This window comes from Neopelma chrysocephalum, unplaced genomic scaffold (assembly GCF_003984885.1).
Source record: "Neopelma chrysocephalum unplaced genomic scaffold, ASM398488v2 Primary Assembly neopelma1_80b, whole genome shotgun sequence".
Taxonomy (NCBI): domain Eukaryota; kingdom Metazoa; phylum Chordata; class Aves; order Passeriformes; family Pipridae; genus Neopelma; species Neopelma chrysocephalum.
In genome coordinates this window covers 12,137,143-12,163,456 of record NW_020897742.1, presented here as the reverse complement: position 1 = coordinate 12,163,456, position 26,314 = coordinate 12,137,143, and the positions used below count along the sequence as shown (strand labels likewise).

At 38.2% G+C, this 26,314-nt stretch overlaps 1 protein-coding gene across 11 annotated transcripts in view; it reads right to left on the bottom strand.

Moving 5' to 3' along the window:
* Positions 1 to 26,314, bottom strand: part of DLGAP2 (DLG associated protein 2) — a 402,991-nt gene that overhangs the window by 72,963 nt on the left and 303,714 nt on the right. For all 11 annotated transcript variants that reach the window (XM_027690133.1, XM_027690134.1, XM_027690136.1 and 8 more), the window contains one exon: positions 14,444 to 15,513. In XM_027690133.1, the coding sequence (XP_027545934.1) occupies positions 14,444 to 15,513 (1,070 nt within the window). The remainder of the gene's footprint in view (positions 1 to 14,443; positions 15,514 to 26,314) is intronic.

Here is a 26,314-nt window from a genome sequence, read left to right as displayed (position 1 = left end):
AAATGAAATATGGGTTAGATCATGCAAGGAAACAAACTTTTCACATTATTCAGCTTTGCATGGTGATTGGAAATGGAGCATCAAAAATATTGCCAAACTTGAAGCCTGCAAATGTGATACATCATTTTCATTTCTTTTCTAGGACCTAGTATGTATGAGGTTAATATTGCAGGAAGGTTTTTTGAGGTTATAGGAGACCTAAAAGGTCATGTAGTTGCAGTAGTCATAGTGAGTCTCCTAAAATACAAAGAATAAATATATTTTCTTAAGTGTTTTTTAATCTACAACTGGCAATACAACTAACTGCAAAAGTCTGAATTAGAGAGCTATTTTATTAGTTGATATCATACAAACATACCCTTACTTTTAAATCAAAATCCAAAAGCTGAAAAAGCATTTATTGTCATTGACATAGGACAACTACAGGATATGCTGTTCAGTTTTCAGCGCTAAAGCTGAATTATCATGTTCAGTCTTACTATTCATTTTCTTTTCAAACAACTCAAAACTTTTTCATAGAATAATTATTTTGGCTTGAAACTTTTCCCTTCATTTTACCTCAAAGATAATTAAATAGAAAGTTTAAAAATACATGGATCAATAACCTTTTCCTCAAATGCAGAAAATTATTACTTCCTCAACTTTATTTTGTCTGAAATTCCATGTTCAAATAACTAGATAAGGACTGGATTTAAATGAGTAAATACAGGCGTATTTGTTGATTGAAGTTGAAATCTTACTTTAAAAGATAGGAATGACTGATTTTTTACATTAAAGTATCTAAAAAGTTAAGCTTCTTCACTGTGATAAGGACAAATCTTACAGTTGTATGCCTTACTGTTTCTGTTGATTACAGTTCTTTTGCTTTCTGTATTCAAAAGTTAAATGAATTCACAAAAAAACTAAAGACCAAAGCTAAAAACTGAAGAAGGCCTGCTCCACTTGTGCTTGTGATGTACTCGTGGTACATACATAGACATCGAGAAACATTTTCTAATCAGACCGACTTGTTTGCTATCATAGAAGCCTTTATGGTTGGAAAAACATTGTTCACAATTAAAATATGTGGATTGTTTGATTGATTGGTTTTTTCCCTTCAGCCACTCAAAGGAGCACAATATTATGAACACAGGGGAAATGATTCTGGAACCTGGTGAGCAAGTTTGACAATGTCTTCTCTTAGAAGGTTTCATGCAGAGTTTTGGAGAACAGTCAGAGTCTTTTTGCTGTATTCGAAAGCCAACAAAAGGGTACTTGACATTGTTTTTCCTCATGGACTGAGAATAGAAGCAAAACATGAGTCCCAGTTCAGCCTCGTTCTTCATTTACTTCAGCTGATAGGTTAAGAACTTGGAAAAATCTTTCCAAATCCAGGCCATCTCAGACCCAATATAGCTTTAAAGAAAAGCAGAAGCATTATTCTAGTGCAGGAAAGATTTTTATTTTGCAATATTAACAAAAATGTTTAACATTGCGTAATGAGGGTCATTGAACATACATCTTCCAAAATATGGAAAGGCTTCGCAGCTTGAAGAAATGCTTTCTTACAACAGCTACTAGCCCCTGAAATTCCCATCTGTAGGGTTTGCAGCTGCTAATTTGGAATAATTACTCTAATTATCGACTTGCGTACAGTGATGAGTGCTGATATTTATAATGCCTAAAAAGGCCTTCCTTCTGTTCTAGATGTTAACATGAATCCTTATATATGTGGTTTCTACCCACAGAGGAGTTAGCCTGCATATTACCATATGAATTTCCTTTTGCAAGAACAACGAGCTGACAAGGTCTGACTGCTGCTATGGTTATAACAATTACAGAGAATGATGAGTCTCTTCCATAAATTTCATGGACTGTTGCTGTGAGGAGTACCAAACTCAGAAAATTCTAGATCTTTCAATTGTTCTGCTACTGATTCATTCTGGTAGCGTACATTAGTCACCTAGGGCCAATTTTATTAAAGCACCTGGTACCTAACTCTTACTATGTGTTATGGAGCTGATCTGAGAGTGAACTTCAGAACCTGAGGTAGGACTCTAAATTCCCCATAAAGACATTTAAGAGAGTTAGCTCCTTCAGAGTAGTATCTAAAAGGTCCCTTTAGTTAGCAATCAAAATGTAAAGAGTGAAGAAAAATCTCAAATGCTGCTCCTTTCTTGTGTTTATCGTATCTGATTACAGGCAGCAGAAAGGCCCTTCTGTTATTTCCCATTCACAGCCTAAAATCATCTTCCAAAGAAAGAGTTCAGATTTTTTTTTTCTAAGTACAGCAGCCTTATTCTTTCCTTCCATGATGAAACAGCTGTGGAAGTGGGAGACATTGCTAACCTTCTAATCAATAATGTTTTGAGAGCTCAGGAAGAAGATCTAGGGTTGATAAATAAACTGCTATACTCTTCTCTTTTGTCACTCATGGCCTTTTCATGAAGAACTCATAGATTGTCTGGGGACGACTAGTTAGAAGACAGGGACTTCATGCACAGAGTGTGACGCAGCTCCATGATCCGGGCACTTACCCGAAAGGAGGGAGTTTAGTTATAGCCCCTAGGTCAAACTCACATGAGTTTTATGTAAAAGGATGTTTGGATAAAACTTGTAGAGCATCTTAACAAAGAAACAAGTACCTTTGCTCCAAACTGACGTACCTCCTGCTGCTCAGAATGTAGTTTGGGGAACTGAGAAGATGGGATTTGACCTTGTACAGGCTAAGAAAGAAACTGAACTGTCATCTCACAGCAGGTAGTCTAGAAACTTTGTTACTATAAAAACAAATTTCCTTGCTTTAGAAGAAATGTCACTATCTTTGTTCTTTGCTAGAAGTTCATGTTTTAAAATATCCCTTACTACTAATTTTTGGCTAAATACCTAATTAGTCACATGACCTGTTAATGGCCATGAAAGTGATAATTTCTGAATTTTATTCTACATCTTATTTATATCTCCCTATATAGAAACAGTACACATTTGTATTAGCATAGTTCTCCTTTATCTTCTTTTATTATTTCATATATTTTACACTGTGTTTTAATTTGATTAAAGTGGAACAGGCTGCCCAGGGAAGTGGCTGAGTCACCATCCCTGGAGTTATTTAGAGATCCCTGCATGTACTTATCTATACCACATGCAGATTAGGTGCTTAGAGACACAGTTTAGTGGTGGACTTGCCAGTGCTCGGTTAACTGTTGGACTCAATGATCTTAAAGGTCATTTCCAACCTAAACAATTCTATGTTTCTATCCTTCCTGTTGGGTGTACTGATTGTGCTCAGACAAGACCTGTCAGAAGAGGATTTTGAACCTTTGACTGGACTTCAGCAGTAAGTCTGTTCCCTGATTCTCAGAAAGCATAGATTCTGTCCGTAAGCATGTGAGACACGGCATTATTATAGTAATTATTGGGTTGGAACCAGTTCAAGTGTGTGCAGGAAGGGGGGAGGGCTCATGGAGCTCACATGGCAGCCCTGGAATTCACACGGCAGGTCTGCAGCCTCATGGGGCAGCCCCATAGGCTGGTAGCAGCTGTCAGTCAAAAGGGCAGCCTGGAAGCACGCCAATGTTAGCATGAGCTAAGTCAGTGCTTTGTGGAATGCTTTGTCTTGGTTGTATGTTACCCCTTTTAAGGTTTTGCCAAGATTCCTATTTCCTCCCTTATTATCAGTAAAAATATCTCCTGAGAAAAAGGACCTAGGGCTCTGCAAAAGTTTGGTGGGCATATTTTTGGAGTCTTGTATTTTTTTTTAAGTAATACTCTCAGTTGAGCTTGCGGTTCTGTGGCTGGGGTCTTACAAAGCAACAGCATGCTGTCAGGGCAAACAGGTATGGATTCACCAAACCTCCAGAACAAACTAGAAGTCATGGAATCACTGAGGTTGGAAGAGACTCTGAAGTTCTCTAGTCTGGCCTTCTGCTCAAAGCATGGTCAGGTACAGCAGGTTGCCCAGGACAGCTACAAAGATGGTGAAGGGTTAGAGACCACAATGAAGTCTCAGTCTCCCCTTGAACAAGCCAAGTGACCTCAGCCACTCCTCATACAGCTTCCCCATGAAGCAGAAGGGGCAGATACCAATCTCTCTGGTGACCAGTGACAGGGCCTGAGGGAATGGCATGAAGCTGTGTTAGGGGAGGTTGAGGTTAGATATAAGGAAAAGGTTTTTCACCCAGAGGGTGGTCGAGCCCTGGAACAGGCTCCCCAGGCAAGTGGTCATGACACCACACCTGAGTTCAAGAAGCATTTGGACAATGCTTTCAGGCACATGGTGGGATTTTTGGGGCTGTCCTGTGCAGGGTCAGGAGTTGGACTTCGATGATACTCATGGGTCCTTCCAGCTCAGGATATTCTATGATAATATGACTGTGTCCAACTGGGTTTTGAACATTTCCAAAGATGGAGACTCCACAACCTCTGTAGGCAACCTGTTCCAGTGTTTAGCTACATGCAGGGAGAAAAAGTTTTTCCTTATACCTATCTGATCAGAGATAGGTAATCTAGGTTCCCTAGAACTAGTTCTAGCAGTGTGAATACGTGACCTTGTATCTAAGCAATACTAATGACAAAACTGGAAGAAACAATGAAATATTAATTCTTCTGGACTTTGACCCCTCTCAACTTGATTTTTTTTTTACTTTCTTTCCGTTTAGGATTTAGCTAAAGCAGTCAAACTGGCAACAGCAACTAACATTTCAAGACAGATCTGCTCCTGTTGTTCTACCCACTTCTATGGCATTTGCTCCCAGAATTTTAAAGGTGTTCCACCACTAAACTGCTGATCGGCTTAAAACCTGGCATAACACTTTACTATCTAAAATGAAGCACTTCTAAACATATGACTTCAGCTGAGGGACATGACTATCACTTCTTCATATTTCTCATTCCCAAAGGTTAAAGTGAGGATTACCTACCTCATAGGAGTCCTGTGAATTTAATTAGCATGCAGATGTAAAATGCTCTGAAATATTCATTATGACCTAAATCTTATTTTAGTAATATAAATTTCACATTTTACTAGAAGCACAAGATGTCTGTGCATGAAATTAGACTATAGATGATGTGAAGAAAGATAAGATATGAAACAGTATGTAAGAGAGAAAAAAATTTTTGTAATTTTATGCTTTCTCAGCCTGGTCAAGAAGATGAGGCAGGAAAAAAAAAAGGACAATCTGAAATGCAGGTAAGAGGTTTTGTCTTAAATCATGTCTTCTTCAAGGAACCTCAGAAAAATAGCCTTTGTGCACAGCTGCAAGTAGATGAAAGTAAATGACAATCTTGGAAGGCAGACAGATGATTTTTTGCAATGGTAGAAACTTTCCTTGATATTACAGTGGGAGGTGGGAGCTGGTCCTCCTGTATTTTCAAACATTTTTCTGAAGAAGGAACACAGACCAATTACAAGAATTTTCTTCTGAAGTTAATGACACTAAGACATTCCTCTGTTTCCTGTCTGCGGACTTTAGACCCTATAGGTCTGGCTTTTTGCCAGTGCAGCATCTGAAAAGAGAAGTTTGTTTCCTCAGTAGCTAACCTTGTGCCTACAACTCACCGCCATTCTCAGTGCACAGTTTTGACTTGTTTCTTCGATGTTTTTTTTTTTTATGTGATGATTCATTGTTCAAAGAACATGAATTATACAATGAAGCCACTCAAAAATCTCTGCAAAACACGCCAGGGACTCCTCCTCGCCACTAAAAATGCCAACCTTCATAATTAGCTTTAATTTTCACATGCCACACTCTACTCTTTGAACTCCTTGGCAACTCAGAAGCAAAACAAGTTCTTGCAGCATTCCCAAAAGTCTGTTGCCATTGACAATCAAGGCAGGAGCTAATTTGAGAAAACAAGAGTCATCTTTACCTTGCCATTCTCTCCAGGCTTTGCTACGAACAGCCATAGTATTACAGGAAGAGGAAGGAAAATCGCATAGGCCCAAAACAACATACGCTTTACATTGCGTAGAAAATAACTTGACTTCAGGAATTCAGGAGTCGGTAACAGACCGGACACTTATGCAGATCACAGAACACAAACATAATATTCCAGCTAGGAGATGTTTGGATAGGTAATCATTTTCAGGGTTATTTACTGCGTGATTTTAGTTTCTCATGTGTAGTTCCAAGCAAAGCTGCACTAAGCGATCCTTGACGGAAAGATTTCTGTCCAGTGTACTCAGGATTGCTTAGTCATCACTTCTGTATTTTCTACAGAACTGTGTTCTTTTCACTTAAATAGTGCTTTATAACTCATCTCTCAACACTGATGAATTTAAAAAAAAAAAAAGAACCAGCACTATATTTCCTAACTGGTTCTCCAGAAATCATGTGAATTGGAATTTGAGGATGGATAAACACTGCATTAGCATTGTGAGGACTCTGTAACTTTGTTTATACTGCTTGGATGAAAGTGGGCCAAATTCCCACCTCATCACTGTCTGTGCTCATATTGATGCATAGATTCTTGTAGTTCAGCCACCTGCAAATTTGCTGCTACGTTTCTGTGTCTTTCTGGGACCCTCAGGACTCTGTGCTATTTTGACATGGTAGAGCAAGGTACAGTCAGATGGAGGTCATGGGCTTGTCTTTAAGCCCGGAGCTCACTGAGATCTTGTGCCCGAACTTTGATGTGAGGTTGGGCTGAAGGGAGGGCTTGACTTGTTCCTAAATAAGAACCTGTTTATAGTCTTTCAGTCTAAGACACAAAACCAGTAGGGTTTCACCCAAGAAACCTGGGTTCCAGTGGCTGCATATTTCCTTTGGTAGGTGACCCAGGATGCTGCTTTGTGGTCAGCTTAAGCCACTTTAAAATTACATTACCATCAACTTCAGTGGGGTAGGTTTTCCTTAAACAATATGCAACGCTTCAAGCAATGCTAGTAATGGTCAAGTGACTTGGAGTGCTTCCTGGAAAACTACCCTAACAACAGTAATAAAGATAAGTAAAGGTAAATGTTCAGCTGAATTGGTGAGCTGGCCCAACCTGCTGTGCTGCTGCATGACCATAAGTACTAGGGAGAGAGAAGGATCCAAAACAGTGTGGTGACTATGTCAGGGCTGTGCATACATCAGTAAACGCAGACCCACCATCTTGCCTGGAGGTCAGCTGCCCTGCAGCACTCCACACCCATGCTGTGGAGCAACCTTTGCCCCCAAAACAGTGGGGCTACCACGAACATTCCCCGGTCTCTGCTAAGTCCCGAACCAATAGTACTTAGGTAAATACTGGCTGGCTTGGATGGAAACAATGCCTGAGACAGGCTGAGCCACATAACAGTATTGAGGATCAGGATGCAGTGCCAAGGAAACTATCCTGACACAATGCAGTTTCATAGCATAAGGTAGCATTGTTTTAATAATGGAAGTCCATAGAAACAACAAAGTTCACAACTTGGAACTTTGTATGCTTGCCACAGAATGTATCTTTTCTGCCAATTAATTTGCCATAGTCATCCATCCAGAGTTTGTTTTCTTATGTCTTTGCCTTTTGGGGCTAGCTCATAGGTGCATTTTCCTTTAAATCTTTCCCTATAAATTGAATTAATTGCAAATTCTGCTAAAACCAAGCATCAAAAGGTTAAAGACATAAATTGGATTGCAGCTCGTCTCTCACTACAGATAAAGGGGAGCCAGGAATATACCTGCCAGCTGGGATGCCTGACTGATAGGCAGCAGACAAGGCTGAGGGGACTACCAAATCAGCAACTGAAGCTAACTAGAAGTTTTCCTGAGTGGGGCAAGACCCCACAGATCATTCAAGGTCTCAGAAGTATAAAGTAAGAGGCAAAAATGCAGCATACCCAGGGCTGATCCAGAAAGTGGCCTGTAGTAAATAGTGTTTTATTTAATGTAAGAAGGAAATTATATCACCTTTTTTTTTCTTGTTTTCTATTTTTTATAGGTCTACTATTGAAAAAAACAGTGCATGTCTTTTAAAATTAAATAATTTTAAAGGCTGTAAAATATATATATATTTGCCTTTCATCCATTTTTCTGATTTTAACTAATGATTGACAGTTTTGCATAGTTAACTCCAGAGGACTGTAATTAATTAGCTTCCAGAGCACAATGAGTATTTTTTTTCTGTCTAGCTACTATGTAACACTTAACTACAATCACACTTTTCAAAAGATGTTTCCCTACCAGAAGTACCAGGATCCTTGTCCATATAGACAATCAGCCATGTAAATACATCTGCAATTCCAGTTTAAAAAACAACCTTTAAGCACAGCATTGTAATATAGCCAAAACCATATGGCAAGGAAAACAAACAAACAAACCAATGCAATATTTGTGAATACTTCACCACTTTTTTACAGTTATCTCCTTGCAGGAAAAATGGCATGGACTGCTCAGGAGAGGAGCTGGGTCTCTCCTAGGCAGCAAGCCTGTGGTCTAGCAGAGTGTGCAGTCATTACAGCCTTGAGTGCATGTTCCTGGCAGTCTTGTTTGACAGATGCAACTAGCCTGAGTGTATAAAATAATAAGTTACTCCTGCCTGAAAATTCTTCAGAACCAGTGACACCTTTGAGTAACAACTGCAAAGGTCAGCCTTCAGCTTCAGTGAAGTGAACATTGAAAAACAATTTGGCAATACATTGCTAATGTTATAAAGGAGGACAATTCTCCCTGATTAAAGGGCAGTGGGATCATGGCCTCCCTTTTCTACTCCTAGCTTTGACATTTCCACAGTAATAGGGACTTCTTTTGGCAGCTTTAAGAAAACACTAACTCTGAAATCTTTCTACGGTTTTTTGGAAAAAAGTTTCAGCAATTCATTTCATCCAGTATAAGGATCCTAGAGTACATGGGCATGGAAGCAGGGTACTGTTGTATCACTGATTAACACAATTCAAGACACCAGCAATTTGAGACAGATGTTTGGTCAGAGCTTTACACATTGATTGAATGTATTTTTTTAATTATTATTTTGTTCCTTTTTTTTTTTACCTTGGAAGGAGTATTTAAGAAATATTACTGGATTTGTGATACACAAAGCCATCAGCATTCTGTAAATACAGGGAGGTGTCAGCTTTATTGCTCCTTTTAATTTAATGTTCCACAACATGTTTCAGGTTGACATTAACACTGTGAATGGACTGTGGGACATTACCTGTCCCATCATTTCCCTTACTGTCTGGGCATTTTATGTCTCTCTTGCACATCTTCACTCCTGACCAGGAGGGCATAGGGGTAGCTGAGACACCCTCGGGTGCGGTAATGGGCTGAAGAAAACAAAATGGTACAGCATGTGTCCATGTTGATTCAGCATGCAGACTACCCTGCTACCCTACTGTCTATACTAGCTTTTCCTGCTGTGGAAACAACCCAGTTAGTTCTTGAGTGGTGGCTGGTCATAAATCATTGTGAAGGCAGTGTGGGTGATAGTCATTTGGATGAGAGTATAAAAAATCTGCTAGCTCTATCTAACTCCACACTGTGCACTCATTGGTAGAGTATTGGATGCAGCTTCCGTAGTTCATATATGGGGTTTATGTCAAGAAAAAAGATAAAATCTAGTTTCACAAAGATGAAGTGCTGAAAAAAGTGCATTGAGTTCAAATCCATCCATCCTTGCAAAGCAGAGAGAGAGTGAAAAGCAGTAATGTGCCTCACAAGGGCAACAGTTTCATTTTTCGGAATCTGTCCTGTCCTCAGGAGAGTTCCTGGAAAAATGTAACTGAGGGCTAAAGGCCTGTTTATCAATTAGCTCTTCCTCAAAGCTTTTCTCCATGTAGGCATAGCTTAAATCAGCAAAGACCCTTTTTGAAATTGCTGCTTTTTTCTTTTTCTTTTTTAAAGAAACCAACTCTGCTTTTCTTTCATTCTGTAGAGTACACAGCTGACATTATTACCCACATGCTTAGCAGTGCCTTTGCTGTAATGGATGACGCTAGTACTTAAATGCACTAGGAAGACAGGAGTGGGTTGAAGCCATTTTTAGAACAACATGCTATTTCTTTTTTTGGTGCTGACTCATTCACTGTACCTTGTGGTATGTTTACCTCGATTGCTTGCTGCTTCACAGGCTGTTGAATGGGTGAGGAAGGAATATTAATCAGTGACACATAGCATTGTGCTCCAGAACTACAGTGATGGTGGGTGCTATGCTCTTGCCTATCTTTTGGCTTTATTGTAGGCATTACTTTTCTTTGACTAGCATTTAAAGTTGTTTTAGTCCTGGAAACTGGAAGCGACACTTTTGTATTCATCATTTTAACACAGCTATCTAGTTCATATCCATTTTTTTCTGTAAAAATCTTTGCTCCTTGCTAGTGCTCATATCAGAGTGGAATTAATCAAAGTCATTGGACTGTACACGTGTGGAACCTAATTAGCCAAAACAGCTGATGAAGACAGAAGAGATCTCACAGCTCATTTATCTTTTTCTTAAAATATTTTATATTAAAATTAAAATGACATGGAAAACAGCAGCAGCAACTACAGCTAAAACTATACAAAAGTGCACTTTACTGCACATATGATCAACTTGGGCTATTTTGCCTGCTGAGTGAGATGACAGAAATGTTTGGTACCCAGAAAAGTTCAATTTGTCTGCATTCAAAATAGAAATTAAAGGCCCGTGCATAATAACTGTTGCTAATCATTCACAAGATATAATCTGATAAATGCTGTTAGTATACAGTTACAAATGGTTGCCCTCTGTTCCTGAGGTGCTAGTTGGCCATCTGGTTGACATTACAGCCCCCCCCCTTAAATTGGCTTCCCACTCTTCCCCTGTCCCTTCTCTCTGCATGTTCCCACCACCTCCATTGTAGCAGGAGTGCCGAAAATCTGATCTGAATTTGAGAAAAATAATCATTATTTTATAGAGCTTTATTTCAGCTAATTTAGTTCTCCTAAACCATCCACTTTAGGATTAGATGACCATCCATGCTGGAAGAAGGCACGTTGACTGAATCACCTCTGACTTACATCAGCGCACCCCCAGTGCCAAGGACTGTGTGTGGAGGAGAAGGGAATGTGAAACCCTAAAACAGCAGCCAGAGATGAAGCTTGAAGATGTACCAGGTTAAAGAAATACTTGCGTTCAACTCTAGGACATGACTGAAGCATGTAATGTGCAGACACCTTCAAAACCTCATTTCTCATCTCCTGTTTCCAGGAATTTGTGAATTTGTTAGTAGCTTCCTTCTTAGAAAGAAAATTCCTTTATTCATTGTTCAGAGTTTCAATTTGAAGAAAAAAACAGCTCAGTAATTATGGTGGAAGACAAAATGGAAGCCCACAAACATATGAGAGAAAACAAAGTCTCAAGCACAGGCCTCTGCATGTCAAAACTCTCCAGTGGAAAACAGAAGTAGCAATATTTTGTACAGGTATTGGAAAAAAATAATAAGAAGAAAACCAGTATATAGGAAAATGAGTTGGCTATTCTGAATTCTCACATAACTAGGCAGCAGAACAAAACTCATGTATATATTATAAATTGATAATATTAATATATAAACATACAAAATTAATCTTTATTATTCTATGTTTATGTATTCATATATAAGATCATTGAAGGACTATAATTTCACAGATTTGCTTTTAAAAGAATTTAAAATATATAGCTGACATCAGTCAGGAGAAATGTCTTTTAATATCATGTGCTGTAATACTTTAAACACAGACACCCCGTGAAGAGCCTTGGGGTTTTATGCTAATCCATTCACTTGTGCACCTCAGGGAAATCTGCTGCTGCATAATCAACTTCATAATCCCTTGAATTCTCATTGCCATGTACTCTGAAGTGAGGCAGTAAACTCTTTTGGCTAGGGATCCTGACATGTTTCTCTACCTTTCTTAGTTTCTCAACCTAATGATTATTTTTATCCAATCATTATTCAGTGATGCTTCTTGCGCTGCCATAAGAAAAGTTAAATATGCCTCCTCAGATTTGCAGATAGAGCAACTGAAGTGTGCAGTGATTAACAAATTACATTTCCTGGGTCAGAGATAAAGTTCATGGAAGAGCTAATAATGGGACATATCTCTGGTTTTAATGATTACAGTGTGACAGCACAGCATCCCTCAAAGTAGAAATTTCAAAACCAGGCATTCAGTTATGACATTGACAGAATGGGGTCCCTTCAATTTGTTTGCTGACCTTGGGCTAGTGAATAAGCCAGCTGCTCACTCTGAAAGATATATGCGCTGAATGGCATATTCTAATAAGACAGGACACATATTTTATTTTAATATTTTGTAATAAGAATATTCCTTTTATAGAATTCCTTGTATTATTGCTTTGGACAAAAGTATAGATTCCTTACAGTAGTAACTGAGCACTTGAGTCTTTACAGATTTCCATTATAGGATCCCTATGAATAGGGACTGGGTACTATGTCATTTTTAAAGGGGCTTACAAACAAAGATCACAAAGTCTTTGTGAAGCAAAAATTTAAATTCATATCTCCTAGATTTTAAGCTGGATGAACCTGCCAGTTGATGAACCTTCCTGACTACTGAATGAAAATTCCTTTCTGTAGTCATCCCAATCCATAAAAAGCACAAAAAACCGACTCTGCATCAAGTGTGTTTTTTTGCTTCCTAAACTTGTCACTGGGCTTGATCTAAAGCTTAGTGATAACCAAGTTAGTTTGTGAACTCAGTGTTGCACATTCACTTGAGGATGCTAATATAAGTTGGGAGTAAAGAGAAGGCCAATGAAAAGTAAAACCTGATGGCTTTTGCAAAGCCAAGTGAGATGTAGAGAGTGGGGCAGAAAAACAACGAAACATGATTGAGAAGGAAAGCACAAAACCCAACAGAGGTATAGAGGAACCAGAGCCATCAGTGTAGAAGTATGTAAAGGTAAGGAAAAAGCTAGCCATACCTAAACTTCTCTGTAATGTCAGAACTGTCTGTACACATGGTTTAAGAAGACAGACATAAGGGGAAGTCTGCACATGACGTATTTCCAGTTCTGGCTTGTTCAGTTAGATCAAAAACTTCCAGGGAAGTGCAGTCTGTTTTACATACATGAAAATGTACTTGGATATGATAAAATACCACAGCTGTCAGTCTAGATTGGAATCAGTTTGCATGGTAATGCTATGAGGGCTGCAATTTATTTTACTTTCTCTGCAATGAGAAACTTTCCCTGTTTCAGTAGGGAACATTGATCCTGGACGTCTGCATATGCATTTGAAAAGATCTTGCTCTTCAAGTGTGACTCATTTCTGTTGGATGCCTATAGCTCTGAGGGGAGAGAGCTCTGCACAGAAGTGTAGTAGTTGTTGCTAATCTGTGTTTGCCAGTTTCTGCAGAGCCCAGAGGAACTGAAAATCTCCAAATACATAAATCTGGAGTAGAGATTTCCCTGTGTTAATGTGCGAATCAGTTAAGCTCTGGAGAAAGAGAAGTTCCTTAAAAAGCAATAGAAGAGAACATACTCAGAACAATGTGGGCTTTGCAGGCTGTACTTAGTAAAAATTACTAAAGGAATATTTGTATGCTGCATTTTTTCCAGTGACAAAGCCAGCTGAAGAAGTTATCCTCCCAGCTACTCCCTCCTTTCTTTCTGCTCTGCTTCCACTACAGTTCTCTGTGCAATTTCATGTACTAATGTCACCTGTGATGGGACTGTGCTGGCCCTAGGCCATGTAAATGATGTAAATTTCTAAAGATAGTATTTTGGAAGCTATTTTTTAAACCCATGTCACTTTACGATCCAGATCATGGTTCAGCATGATAAATAGCTACGTTAGCATGACTTTGGGGTGGGAAATGGCATTAAGCAGAAGGTATAAAAATTTAAATGTAGGAGAAAGTGGAAGCTTCTTGGTTGCTGCTAGAGAAAACAAGTGTGCAGAACACACTAAAAACAGTCTGAGGGCCAGGCCCAAACTATCTATCTCCCTGAGGCACCCATGTAACTTTTAACAAGGATGTTGTTATAGTATGGTCTCAAGAGACGGTCGTTGAATATGATCTTGGGTGACCCAATCACTAAAAGCAAATATGTGAGTGATCATCATCACAACAAAGCAACTGGGTACACCAGTAAATCCGTTTTTCTGTTACTTACAAAAACATGGAGAAAGGGAATAAAAGAATGCAAAAATAGGATTCCACACAGCCTGCTTTTAAAATCACTCATTCACAGATGTATTTGAAACAGTTTTTCTAGCCCTCAGACTGCTGGGAGAACTCCTCCTTTTTAGTGTGATATATGGATTTTATCAAGGTGTTCAATGTGAACTGCAGAGATGAAAACACAATCACCGACCTGAAACTAATTTATATTACACTGGTTTTATAGTTTTTAATCTGTGCTCTATAAACAAAGACAAAAGCTAGAAATTTCTCACTTTCATGCAATATCTGCATTACATGAGTCATACAGAAATTCTTTGAGAGATACGCAAATAGATGTTGTATTTTTTACTATGATTATGGCATATACTGTGATGTTCTTTTCATTACAAATCTTAAGAAAATCTTCCTCTTACCTGAAGGTAATGGCACGGCCTCAAAGAAGGTTTGATTTCCTGATGAACCAGAGGCTTATCTAAGTTCAGTGATGATTTGCGATAAGCTTCTTTAGCCTGGCTTACTGTAAGCGTTGACCAAGAACTCCTTTTCATATATTTACTATCAGGGGTCATTGGTAGCCCTTCACAAGCCGAACACTTCACATCATTGTTACTTTTGGAAGTCTTCAATGAGAGATCCCCAAAATGCCCCTGGAGTGCCTCAGGATAACAATGGGATATATGATCTGCATGGTGCCTATTTACCACACTAGGGGTTCTGTAAGTGCTATCACTGTCCAAATTATCATCAGAGCTCCACCAGCTACTCATTCCAGATTTATGCTTGCTTTCTGGTTTTCGCTCCTTGCTTTTACTCCTTTTGCTATGCTTGGAATGGTGCCCATGATGATGATCGTCCCCTCGACTGTCTCCCTTTGTTCCATTAACATTGCCCTTGGATGATCCTTCCAGAGAATGCGATTTAGTAAAAAGTTTCTGGACGGAATGAACAAGATGGCGTATTCTTCCCGGGCTCTCACTGCGTTGTTCCGCAGCTGTTGAGGTCCTCTGGTACTGTAAAGTGTGAAACCCATCCCGGTGAAGAGGAAGTTGTTTCTCAAATTGGTCCAAAAGATTTGCAGGAATACGGTTAATCTTAGGGTTACCGTGAGACATGGTGCAGTCGTCTCTCGAGTCGTAATGTGAGCTGTAGTGCATTCTGGGGAAAGTGCTACTTGACATGTGATCGCCCATTACCATGGGCATCATCATGCACTCAGAATGAATGGAGCTGCGTGGAGAGCAACGATGGTGATCCAGCGGGCAACTCTCTGTAGGGCTGAGAAGATATGACTGCCTTGGCTCCTGCCCATGGTGGATATGGTCGTGGGTGTGTTCACAATCTTCAGGGGATGCTAAGCCACAAGTATGAGCTGAACATAACTGTGGTTGATTGCGACTACCAGATAATCCTTTCATATTCCTCGCAGCAGGAGAGTATCTTTCTTCATTGAAGTGCTGAGAAGGTGACCATGAGTACTGCTGGTCTGTTATGGGAACATATAAAACCTGTGTTATGTGTCTGATTAAAAGATTAACTTGAAAAATCCAAGAATATTGAAAAACTAAACATTTTTTCTCTATTAGTGTGATGAAAAGTCTCACTATTCCTGAAATTTCATTCACCATTTTAAAACTTGTTAAAATTTTTCACTATGAGCAAATTATGGGGTGAATGTAGCCTCTTTCCTGTTTGCAAAATTGTCTGTTGTAGTTCTAAATGTTATGAAGTTATTAATTGTGTAAATTTACTCAAGTTAAATAGATACATTCAGGTATTTAATTTATTCTTTGATATTTACAAATCAGATGTCAAGCTTTGTGGCTAGTCATTTGAGCTACATGGGTCCAGTTTCTATTTCATTGGTTTCACAGCTGGATATCTTAACTTAAATGTATTCTTTCTCCATGGAACCATTTTTGCATTATAAATTGAACAACATTTTCTCAAATAAATCTCATCTTCATGATCCCAAGTTCATTCTTTATAAATATAAATAATAAACAGCAAAGAGAAAAAAAGAATATGAACATGCTGAAATGAAACTATAGTTTATATCACTAAACAGTTTATGAATAAGCATTTCATACTGTTTGAACATCCATTATCCTTAGTCCAGAAGTATTATTGCTATTCCCAGACATTTAGAGTATTCTCTATTAGGCAGTTTTCCCCTTTTTATTATCAAACTACAAAATATTTATTTAATGACTTTAAGTTATCCCTGATAAAACAAATATATTTTGGTACAAGCTATGGGGTTTTATATACTTGATTATTTGTTCCTATGAGTCATGTGCTCCAAGTTGTGTTTATTATACAAGCATGATTGCTAAATAAGAGTAGATCGTAAGCAAAGATTTTGATACTTAAGCCTTTGATTTCTTCTCTTATGCAATTTCTTGCAGCTGTCAAATGCTACAAGAAGAAAATTTTAAAAAGCCCAGAAATATTTCAATTTGATTTTCTCATTTACTTTCTCTCTTCAATTTCAACTTATTTAAGAAACATTTCAAAAGTAGACAAAGATATAGGATGCAAGATAATCCTTCAGAGGATCAGAGAAATGTGTGTTTACACAATGCATTTAGCACAGTCTTTCTGCAAATTTACTCTAAGAATCTAAATCATCTCACACAGGTGCTTGATACAAGGAAGTTGAAGGCCTCAACCAGAATGGAAGCCAGACGATATCTATTAACTGGACATTGAAAACCAGCCTGGAGAGATAACACAGTAGATGAAAGCACTTTGAAGGGTTTCTAAGCATATGGTAAAGTTCTCCTAAATCATATTCCCACTGCTGGTGAAAACTCAGTGCCTGGATATGTTCATGAAACAGATCAATACCCATATCTCTCTAATTTTACTCAACTAATATGTGTTATATCATGATACCCTCAGTACAGAAGGCAATTTGTCGGCAAGTTTTAGCATCAGAAATCTCATAACCTAAATGCTCTATATTTCCTCTCATGGGAGATGCTTTGATAATTTTATTACACCCTAATTTCAACAGAGCTCCAGATAATGTTTTAAAATGAATGCAGCATTAAACTAATAAACAGTAAAGCATTCTTCAGCCTAGGCACAATCCTGTCACTCTGAAGTCAAAGATGGATTTAAAGGTCTGAATGTCACCTCCAGACTTTATCATGGCATGAAAATGGGTGGGTATGTGCATATATCGTTTTCTGCTTCTATTTTGTTTTCATGTCAGTTTCTTTTACTTAGTTCTTGGCTATTATCACATTAAAATAAAAAATTATTACTGATTACTCAGTCTGTTGTACTATTTAGGTTATAATACCTGCATAAATGTAGTTACAAAAAGGTAATATAACTGTTTCTCTGAGATGACATCATTTTGATTATATACAGACAAGGTAGTATATTATAACAGTGCAATGGGATTCACCTACAAAAGTCCTGTAATTAGTGGTAGTTAACCCAGGATATTACCAAACACTATCAGGGGAATAATAATGGACCATGTGTTGAACTTACTTAGTCAGTACTTCCCATAAAGGGTTCCCAAAGCACCTGACAGAGATTACTGCATTAGTTTTTACAATCCCATGAGATTAGATAGACAGAAGAAATTTTTTACAGTGAGGGTAGTAAAACACTGGAAGAAGTTGATCTAGTTAAAGATGTCCCTGCCCATTACAGGGAGGTTGGACTAGATGACCTTTAAAAGTCCCTTCCAATCCAAACTATTCTATGTGGAAGATACTGTTCTCCTTTTACAGAAAAGGAAATTGGAATACAGGCAACATTTGCCAAAGTGTTTATGGATTTCCTGATCTTAATGTTCACAGAGGTACGAGCCAGAGGGAGGTGGAAGGAAGCTCTTCCGTCAAACTGACAGTACGATGAGAGTCAACCCCAAGCCTTTTTGTCACAATCTTGCACATCTGTGAATGAAGGTAACTTGCACTACACCTCAGTGATGCATTTAGACAAAAAAAGGAAGGGTATGGCAGAGATCCAGAATGAAAGAAAGAGAAAAGAGAGAAAGAGAAATGCGAAAGAACTCATTTAAATAAGTTCCCTAGCACAGAATTGCTAGTCCCTAGTGATTTCTTTAGACCTCACACAGCATCAAACATAGCCCAGAAGGCTTCAAACCTTTTCATCCTGTTACATCCCTAGGAATATGAAACATGATGATTTGATTGCATTGCAATGCATAATGTTACAACACCTTTTCCATCCTTCATGACTCCTTGTGACTCCAGCTCAGTGCACACATAGAAAAATATGATTTTCTGTATGTTGCTTTCACCACCATATAGCATTTTATGTGCTTCATGGAATGTCTGAATTCTTTTTGATTGAAACACAGGAGCTACAAAATGCTATAGGCATTTAATAAGCTTAATCAAAATAATTAAAACATTAATTAAAATAGTGACATTTACCAAAAGTAATTGTCCCTTCTTAAATCTGTCATAAAGAGTAACTAAAAGTAGATAAAGTCCCAAATAACTTAAATGTGCATCATCTAAATTTATCACTTCAATTAGATTTGAAGTCTGCTTAGGACATCAAACCTGCTCACTGTCCTAGACGCTATTACTTTTTCTTACAAACCTTTTGAAAATCTTCAAAAATTGAATAATAATATATAATTTGTGCTTTGCACTATTCAGTCAACTTTGTTCAGGAGACCTGTTTCAGGGATCAAATAAACAATTGAGCTGCTGCTGAATGAAGTACTGCGTGGTACCAGACCAGTGTAATTGCCCATGTGTTAGCGTTTAGCCAGCCAGAAATGCAAAGAACATTGTGTTGGCTTAAAATTCAATTAAACTAACATGTTTTTCTAGCATTTGCAAAGGGCTAAAAGTGTGTATATGGTCGATGTCCACAGCCCAGGTGATTCATAAAATTTTATCAAGCTACAGCAAAACTGGTTTCTTTTCAATCCTTTAAAAAGAAATACAATATTTTAGTATAGCAAAATAGTTCCAGATTTATTCGGTAATGACAGATTGGCATGAAATTTTAGTCTATATTTTTGAAGATTTTTTTGTTTTTACTCCTATGTTTGCTATGGGAAATCATTCTAAAAATATAAAAGTAAGTGCCATCATCAGAACCAAAGAGCAAAGGGAGACAGAAGAACAAATAAACATAACCCAAAGCAGACAAAGAGATAAAGGAATAGGAACAGAGAAAAATATATTATATGTGAGCATAGGAATGGCTTTTTTCATCAGAGCAAAATGGAATCTTTCAATTGACTTCAACGGATAGTCTGATAATACCTAAAGTCTGGGGGCGGGGGCGGACCTAGAACAAGACACAGGCTGTTATGCCAGAGAATCTAGTAATTCCAAAACCCTGAAAATCCCTTAAAGCTCTTCTTTTTCAGAGACAACTCTACAGATATAAGTCAACCTTTAACCTCGACAGATGGAAGGATTTCTGTATCCCTTCCTATCTATTTCAACTCTTTCCCTGTTACGCCATGTCCTGTTCTGCTTTTTTTCCCCCCTGTTTTTAGTTCTGGGCTTTCTGATGCTAAAAGAGTTGCTCTCTTGCTCCAAGCTGAAGTTGGTTTGCCTATCCTTAAGGTCTGGTCACAATTTTTAGAGCATTCAGGCTTCTTTCTTGTGCTAGTCAGTATCAGGAAAAGAAAGAGAGGTTCAAGGACCAAGAATAATGTTTGAAATAATGAATTAGAATTACTATGAATGTTCTAGGGCAAAAATGCTAAAAAACTCCAAATAATGGGAAATAATGCATTTCTAGAGTTCCTGGAACACTGCTCTTGGCTAAAGAGAATCAATATAAAACCACTGAAACTTTTCTGATATTCAAAAGTGCATGTCTCCACAAACCTTTTTGTATGTTGTATATTGAAAGCCAGCTTTCAGAGCATAATAATGGCTTCTGGAACTAATAAATGATGCCTGATTTTTCCTTTTTTGATTTATTTAATTTCTTGCAAAGCACTTATCTTTCTATTGAGAAATAAATTTAAATTGCTTTAACCTTATAAGCCCCTTGGTAAACGGCTTTCCCATCTGAAACATCTATGCTGTTTTCACTGGAGAAGAAACAGCTCTTTTGCATAGTGTAGCCAGAAAAATGCATTGCTGAAAAGAGATACCTAATCTAGCTTTCAAAAAGAGCTGCTAGACAAACCCAGACTGCTGCATGTTGCTGTTTCACACGGTTTTATCAGTGTTGTTATCAGTGTGAAGAGAAGATACAAGTACTCCCTGAAACAACATCTCAGCTTTGGCCAGATTGATCAACATAACTGGTCTACTCTGGCCTCCAATCGGGAGGTCTGGAGACACACCATCTATAACGCTAATGATGCTTTTGAGAAAGCACGCAGGATCACTCTTGAGAAGAAAAGACAACACAGAAAGAATCGTGCCTTGCGGAATATACCATCTAAGGAGTCTTTCTCCTGTGCCTTTTGCAACCGGACATGCCTATCTCATATTGGCCTTTTTAGCCATCAACGCGCTTGTAACAAACGTGGGTAGAGCCCTTCCCAAATCTTCGTTTGCGAAACCTAGCCACGATGATCAGTGTTGTGATGTATTATGAAAAATATATACTCACAGTCTCACCTAAAATTAATAAAACCCTGAAAAAATGGGTACATTAATCAAATAAGTAGATACTAAATATGAAAATGGATAATTAAAATGTTTTAACTGGAAATTGTCTGTCCAAGGTCTTAATTAAGTACTATTAGATGAACACTGTTTCCTCATTAACTGATTATTTTTCTCTGTTTTATTCTAACCTTGAAAATAAATATTTATAGGGATTGACAAGAGTGCTAATCTGCCAAATGCAAGTAAGAAATTCTGGAAATGCCTTAAACTTCTGTTATGGTCTCATGAGATTTCCAGCCTATTTATGTAGCACAACACCTTGTATAAAATTTACATAAAATTGCAAAGATTGAGTGACTGACTGTAACTTCCAGCTTTAGAAGATGACTTGTATATTCCGTGATGTGTGTGTACTGTATGCAGTGCATTGACCTTTCTGTGGATTCCTACCTAAGGAATTCACACTGCTTACTTGAAATACTAAACTTCGAGGGGTAGCACGCCCTCAAAGAAAAGTAACATTGACTCTCATAAGACTGTTGCAACAAGTATTTTCTGCACCCAGTCTCCCTGCACAGTCAAAAGGAAGAAGTAGGTGGTTTTGAGGACCTAAAGCCAAACATCAAACTGCCCAAGGCTTCAAACAAACACACGGGCTGCATGTGGATGCCTGGTTTGTTCTGACACGCCTGAAAAATAAATACTGCTCTGTTCAGAATTCCGAGCAGTCTGTGTGGCAGGCACGCATGGCTCTGTTTAGATTATGAGACTAAACTGAGCTAAAGGATGTGTCCAGTCCATACAATTGAACTGTTGCCTTATAGTTTCATAATATATAAATAGGACTCTTCCATCTGATACACAGATATGATTTCCCAAACACTGTTACAAATGTGCAGTCTGCAGGTGGTTTTATTTTGGATTGTGAGAAACTGGCATGATTCTTCTTAAGCCTGAAGTACGTGTCCAAAAAGTGTCAGATGAATACCACCCCTCACGTACATATTTGTGTCTGCTGACTAGCCAAAAACTGTGGCTGACAAGCTCCAATGCAGAAACCCATGTCATAAATATATAAATTTTGGTGATCTGAGGCACATAGTATACTGCTAAATGATGGAAAATGTTTTGACAGCCCAAGCTAATTCAGTGGAACCACATGACAAATAATGACCAAGGGTAAGATGGTTTTTATAACTCCTATATTAGATAAAAATGGACATTAAAATTCTATTCTTAAAACAGCCCCAGAGTCCCAGACATATCAAATTGGAGCAAAGTCAGACAACTCAAAGGGAGAAGTAAGGAGCACATGGAGTGCTACAATTTATTCAGTACAGTCAGTTTTGAGCACTGTTATGCAGGTGTCTTGCAGGTGGAGCAAATATTTGATGGTACCCAATCATATTGTTCAGCAGAACAGTTCTCCAACTTCAATTCCATCCACCTTTCAAATAAAGGTAAGTAGACTGGCAATCCAACATCCCAAGGGATAAATTTCTGAGATAAATAAGTGTGATGAGGGAAAAGGGTATGTAGTAAAAGGAATGCAGAATAACAGTTGATGAGCAAGAATGGAATCTTTGGGGGAGCTGGGTGTCTGGTGTGGGTATTGATCTTCAGGGGACACATAGCACAATATATCAGGATGAGGAAAAGCACAGAGAGCTATGATTACTGGGGAAAGCTGTGACCAGGAACAAGTTAAAGCCAGTTACAACACTGACTGCCTGACATGGAGAACAGGGCATGCTATATGTGAAAAAGGAGAAATTTGGTAACAGTATTTGAGGAATGAAGACATCTAACATCTTCTGGGTGGAAGAATGGGCACTTGGACTGCATGAAGAGGATAAGAGGCACAACAAAGGATAGGACAGAAATTCATGACAGGCAACATGAGATTTGCAAGAAGCTCCAGGATATGGAGTGGAGCGATGCAGGGAGTCCTCAGGATGGTGCAAAACTAATTTCAATTGGTTTGAAGTGTATGATGTCTTGGTATTGACTGGTATGTAGCACACAGACCTTCACAGTGCTTTTCAAGTTTGAAGTTCGTTGCCACTATTCACCTTTTCAACAGTGCTATGACACAGGTAAGTCCACAAAATGATTTACAACTAATATTTTTTCACAGAATCTGTATGATCAGCAGAGTTGTGAAAAAATTATAATGTATCATGACAAGATTGACCTAAAATAACCAACACGTAAGTTTATTTTCTGGAAAAATACAGCCGCATGGAGTTAACCAGGGCTTCAATATGTGAGTATCATTGAACAACTGTTTTTAATGCTTCCAAATACAGACCAGAAAAGCTAGCCCAACACTACTAACCTTCTTTTGTTCCTTATTGTGCCTGGCTTTATGGACTTCCTTTCCTAAAGGAGAAAATTTTGCTGCTTGCAGTTATTAAGTCAGCACACAATCAGTTTCCCTTGGTGTCATAAAACTGCCACTATTTTCTCAGCAATAAAAGAAAGGCAAAGTATTGCATGGTACAGCTCAAAGGTGTACACAGGAATCTACAAACCACTCTGGAAGTACAAGGGAAATCCTTGTCACATTGATGGGAGTGACAAGTCTCCCATTAACTTCACAGGGCCAGGATTAGTTCTAAACATTTGCTGAGAAAAGTTCTTGCTTAGTTGACCTACAACAGCTGTGTTACTTGAGGTAGATCACCTCTAATCAGGGCTGTATTTTGCAGAATGCACAATTTGTGCTGGACTAGAATAAATGTGTTAGAAACCTGGAAGGGTCCCCAGCTAGGAAGATGATGGCATGGAAGGGTGAAACTGGTTCTGCTAAAATACTGCCAGTGATAGCACAATGGCCAAGATTTGATCCCCAGGATCCAAACCACTTGAACCAACTATTCAGTTGAACAGAATCACCACATCTCCAGGGCTTCTTTTCTAATAAGAAACACTTATTGTTGATTCTTAAATGAAAATCAAACAAAAGAAATAATGCTAATATTTATGATATTCTTTCTTAAATTTTTTTCTTAGTGTTTCTGGAATTGTTCTGAATTTGTCCTTTTTTATGATGATATATCATGGAGGAAGTTTTCCATCCTTTGCAATACTAAGGGACCTGAGATAACTAATGGTCCTAATAAAAATATTTATCATATATTCCTTCCAAATAGCCATTTATTATTTCTTTAAAACATGAATTTTAAAGATTTTGCTTATTTTACAGAGTGCTCTTCCGGGAAAGAAATAATCTATGCATTAATGCTCAAAAGCATTGATTATTGTAATAGAATATATGACTGTTTAATTTAAAGTACCTCAAAATCATCTTATTTTTTTTATTTTTTAACATTCAATACAATTTTTAAATTGTCAGAACTGAAGGAAATTATTTGATTTTCTGTTTGCTTCAGCATCCATCCTTTGCAGCCTTTTGTTTCAGCAAAAATTTTAGAGTTTTAGCCTTGGTCTGACCCCAAAAAATTATTTTTTTTACTTTCTGGAGTTCATCATTATCTGCTCAGCTGTACACCCTTGGCACTGACTCTCGCTGTTTCGTCATTTTACAGTGAACTTTTCTGTTCAGTTCAACCCACTGAGATGGAGGAGGACTCATCCTGATTTTTCCTATGGGGTGCAGGAAGAAATAGCAGCCTGGTGTCAAGTTCCCTTTTAAACTTGTTGCCATAGTAACAGGCAGACAGTCTTCCTCTTTCCATAACCTCCAGATTGGGAATTTTTCAAATCAGGGTGCTGCCTCTTTTCTGCCTGGCTGAGCTCTGTTTTGGATCTGTGACAAACATTACAAACATTAATTGCCTTTTGCCACATCCATTAGCACCCAGATTTTCCATGTGGTAGTGAAGCATCAACTGTGACCCTTGCTCCTGGCACAAGGTGATGGTGTAAGTACCCCCACTGAGCAAATTTTAGACAGGTCATCTTAATATGTTGCTGTCTCTTTTGTTTTTTTATGAAGAGAAACTACATTGTAGAAAGACAGAAAAAACATATGAAGTTGCACAATGAAAGGTGACAACTGAATTCACCATTGAAAGCTGGGATCATATAAGCAATATTTGCTGGTGTTTATCCTGCTGCACTGCTTACTCTAGTGCAAATCCCCTTAAGAAGACAGACAGAATCAACGGCCTATATGCCCAGCACTTTGAGAAGAAACTCTAGTCATTTACCTCTAAGCTGGAAGTATCTCCACCACCCTGGTTGAGCCAATAAATTGTCCCACTCCTGCTAGAGCCTAAGCAGCCTATAATGAATGTGGAGGTAGAGAATGGTTAATTTTTTTAATGGGGAAATGGAGAGCACATCATTTAAGCTGCTCAACATGGGAAAACATTTAAAAGGCTGCACATTTTATCCTGTTGAAAAGGGACAATACAGTGAAGACACTCATTGAGGAAGGCAGGCGCAACAAAGCAGTCACGAGTCAGTCTCTCATCTCTGTTGCAGCCATTGCGCTCTTTATGGGAAACTAAATGTTGCATGTCAGGGATGCACCCAGGTGTTACAGAGGTCAGCAGGGCACGAGGGAGAGAAAAATGTCCCTCCTTTACTAATATCCCATGTGTGAAATAATTTAGAACAGAAATATTTGTTTATGAATGCATAACCCTATTTGTATTCTGTAGTAGAAATGAATGAATAATTCATAACAAATATCCTATTTGATTAATCTTGCATCCTTACAAATATCTTCCCCTGTTTGTGAATTGACCTTGGGCCTAATGGGATTTTTGCAGAGGTATCTGACATTATGAGGTATTTAATTTTTAGAAATAGCTTCTGGTCTGCAGATTGTTAGCAAGCATTTGTTGCCAACAGCTTATAATTAAAATGCAGGACAGTTAGCATGTTTTTATATGATGCTTAGCCCATATGATATCATTTTATACTATGACTGAAAGTAATTCACAGAATAAGCTCTGAAGCATAACTAAAAGGAATTTAAAGCTCAAAATTTATTTTCTGAAAAACATTTTGTATTATTTCATTAACATTTTCTGTGATCTTGATCATCTCATCAGTATGCTTCTACACTGCAGTTTCTGGGTACTGAAAAAGAAAGGATATGAAGTGCAATTATTTAGAGATATGATGGAATAACAGTAATAAAAAAAGGCTATTTTTTTGCAGTATCTATTCATCTAGTCACAATAAGCAAATAATAGGGTGACACTGAATCATAATGGGGCACCTCATGTTTAAAATGTCTTGCAGGTTTAAAAGACTTTTATATTGCCAACCAAACCACCTGGTTACATATTTTTATCACATGACAGAAAGATAGCCCTGTGGTTAGAGGAGGATTAGCTTGGAAAATCTGCAGTCGAGTTTTCCTGTCCAGCCATGAATTCTTTGTGTGGTTCAGGATACGGCCATACAATGCTATGCCAGTTGCCATGAAGGGGCTTGAGCTTGCCTCACTGGGTTGCAGTTAACCTTTGTGGATATCTTGTAGACTCCCTACTTCAGTTCCCCGTAGCTAAAGAATAAAAGTAACTTCTGTACCTCTGAGGATTAGTGTCAGAAACCAGGGATATATTCAGCCTCTGGGATAATGCCCATCTAAGAATTTAGAATAGAGTGTTTGGTATTGTGCCTCTTAATCACAAGTATGAGTGTCACTGTTGCAATTTACTCCATGTGGTCAAGCCCTGCTTCTGACTGAAGTTCCGCCAACTCCAGTCAAAGTCTACA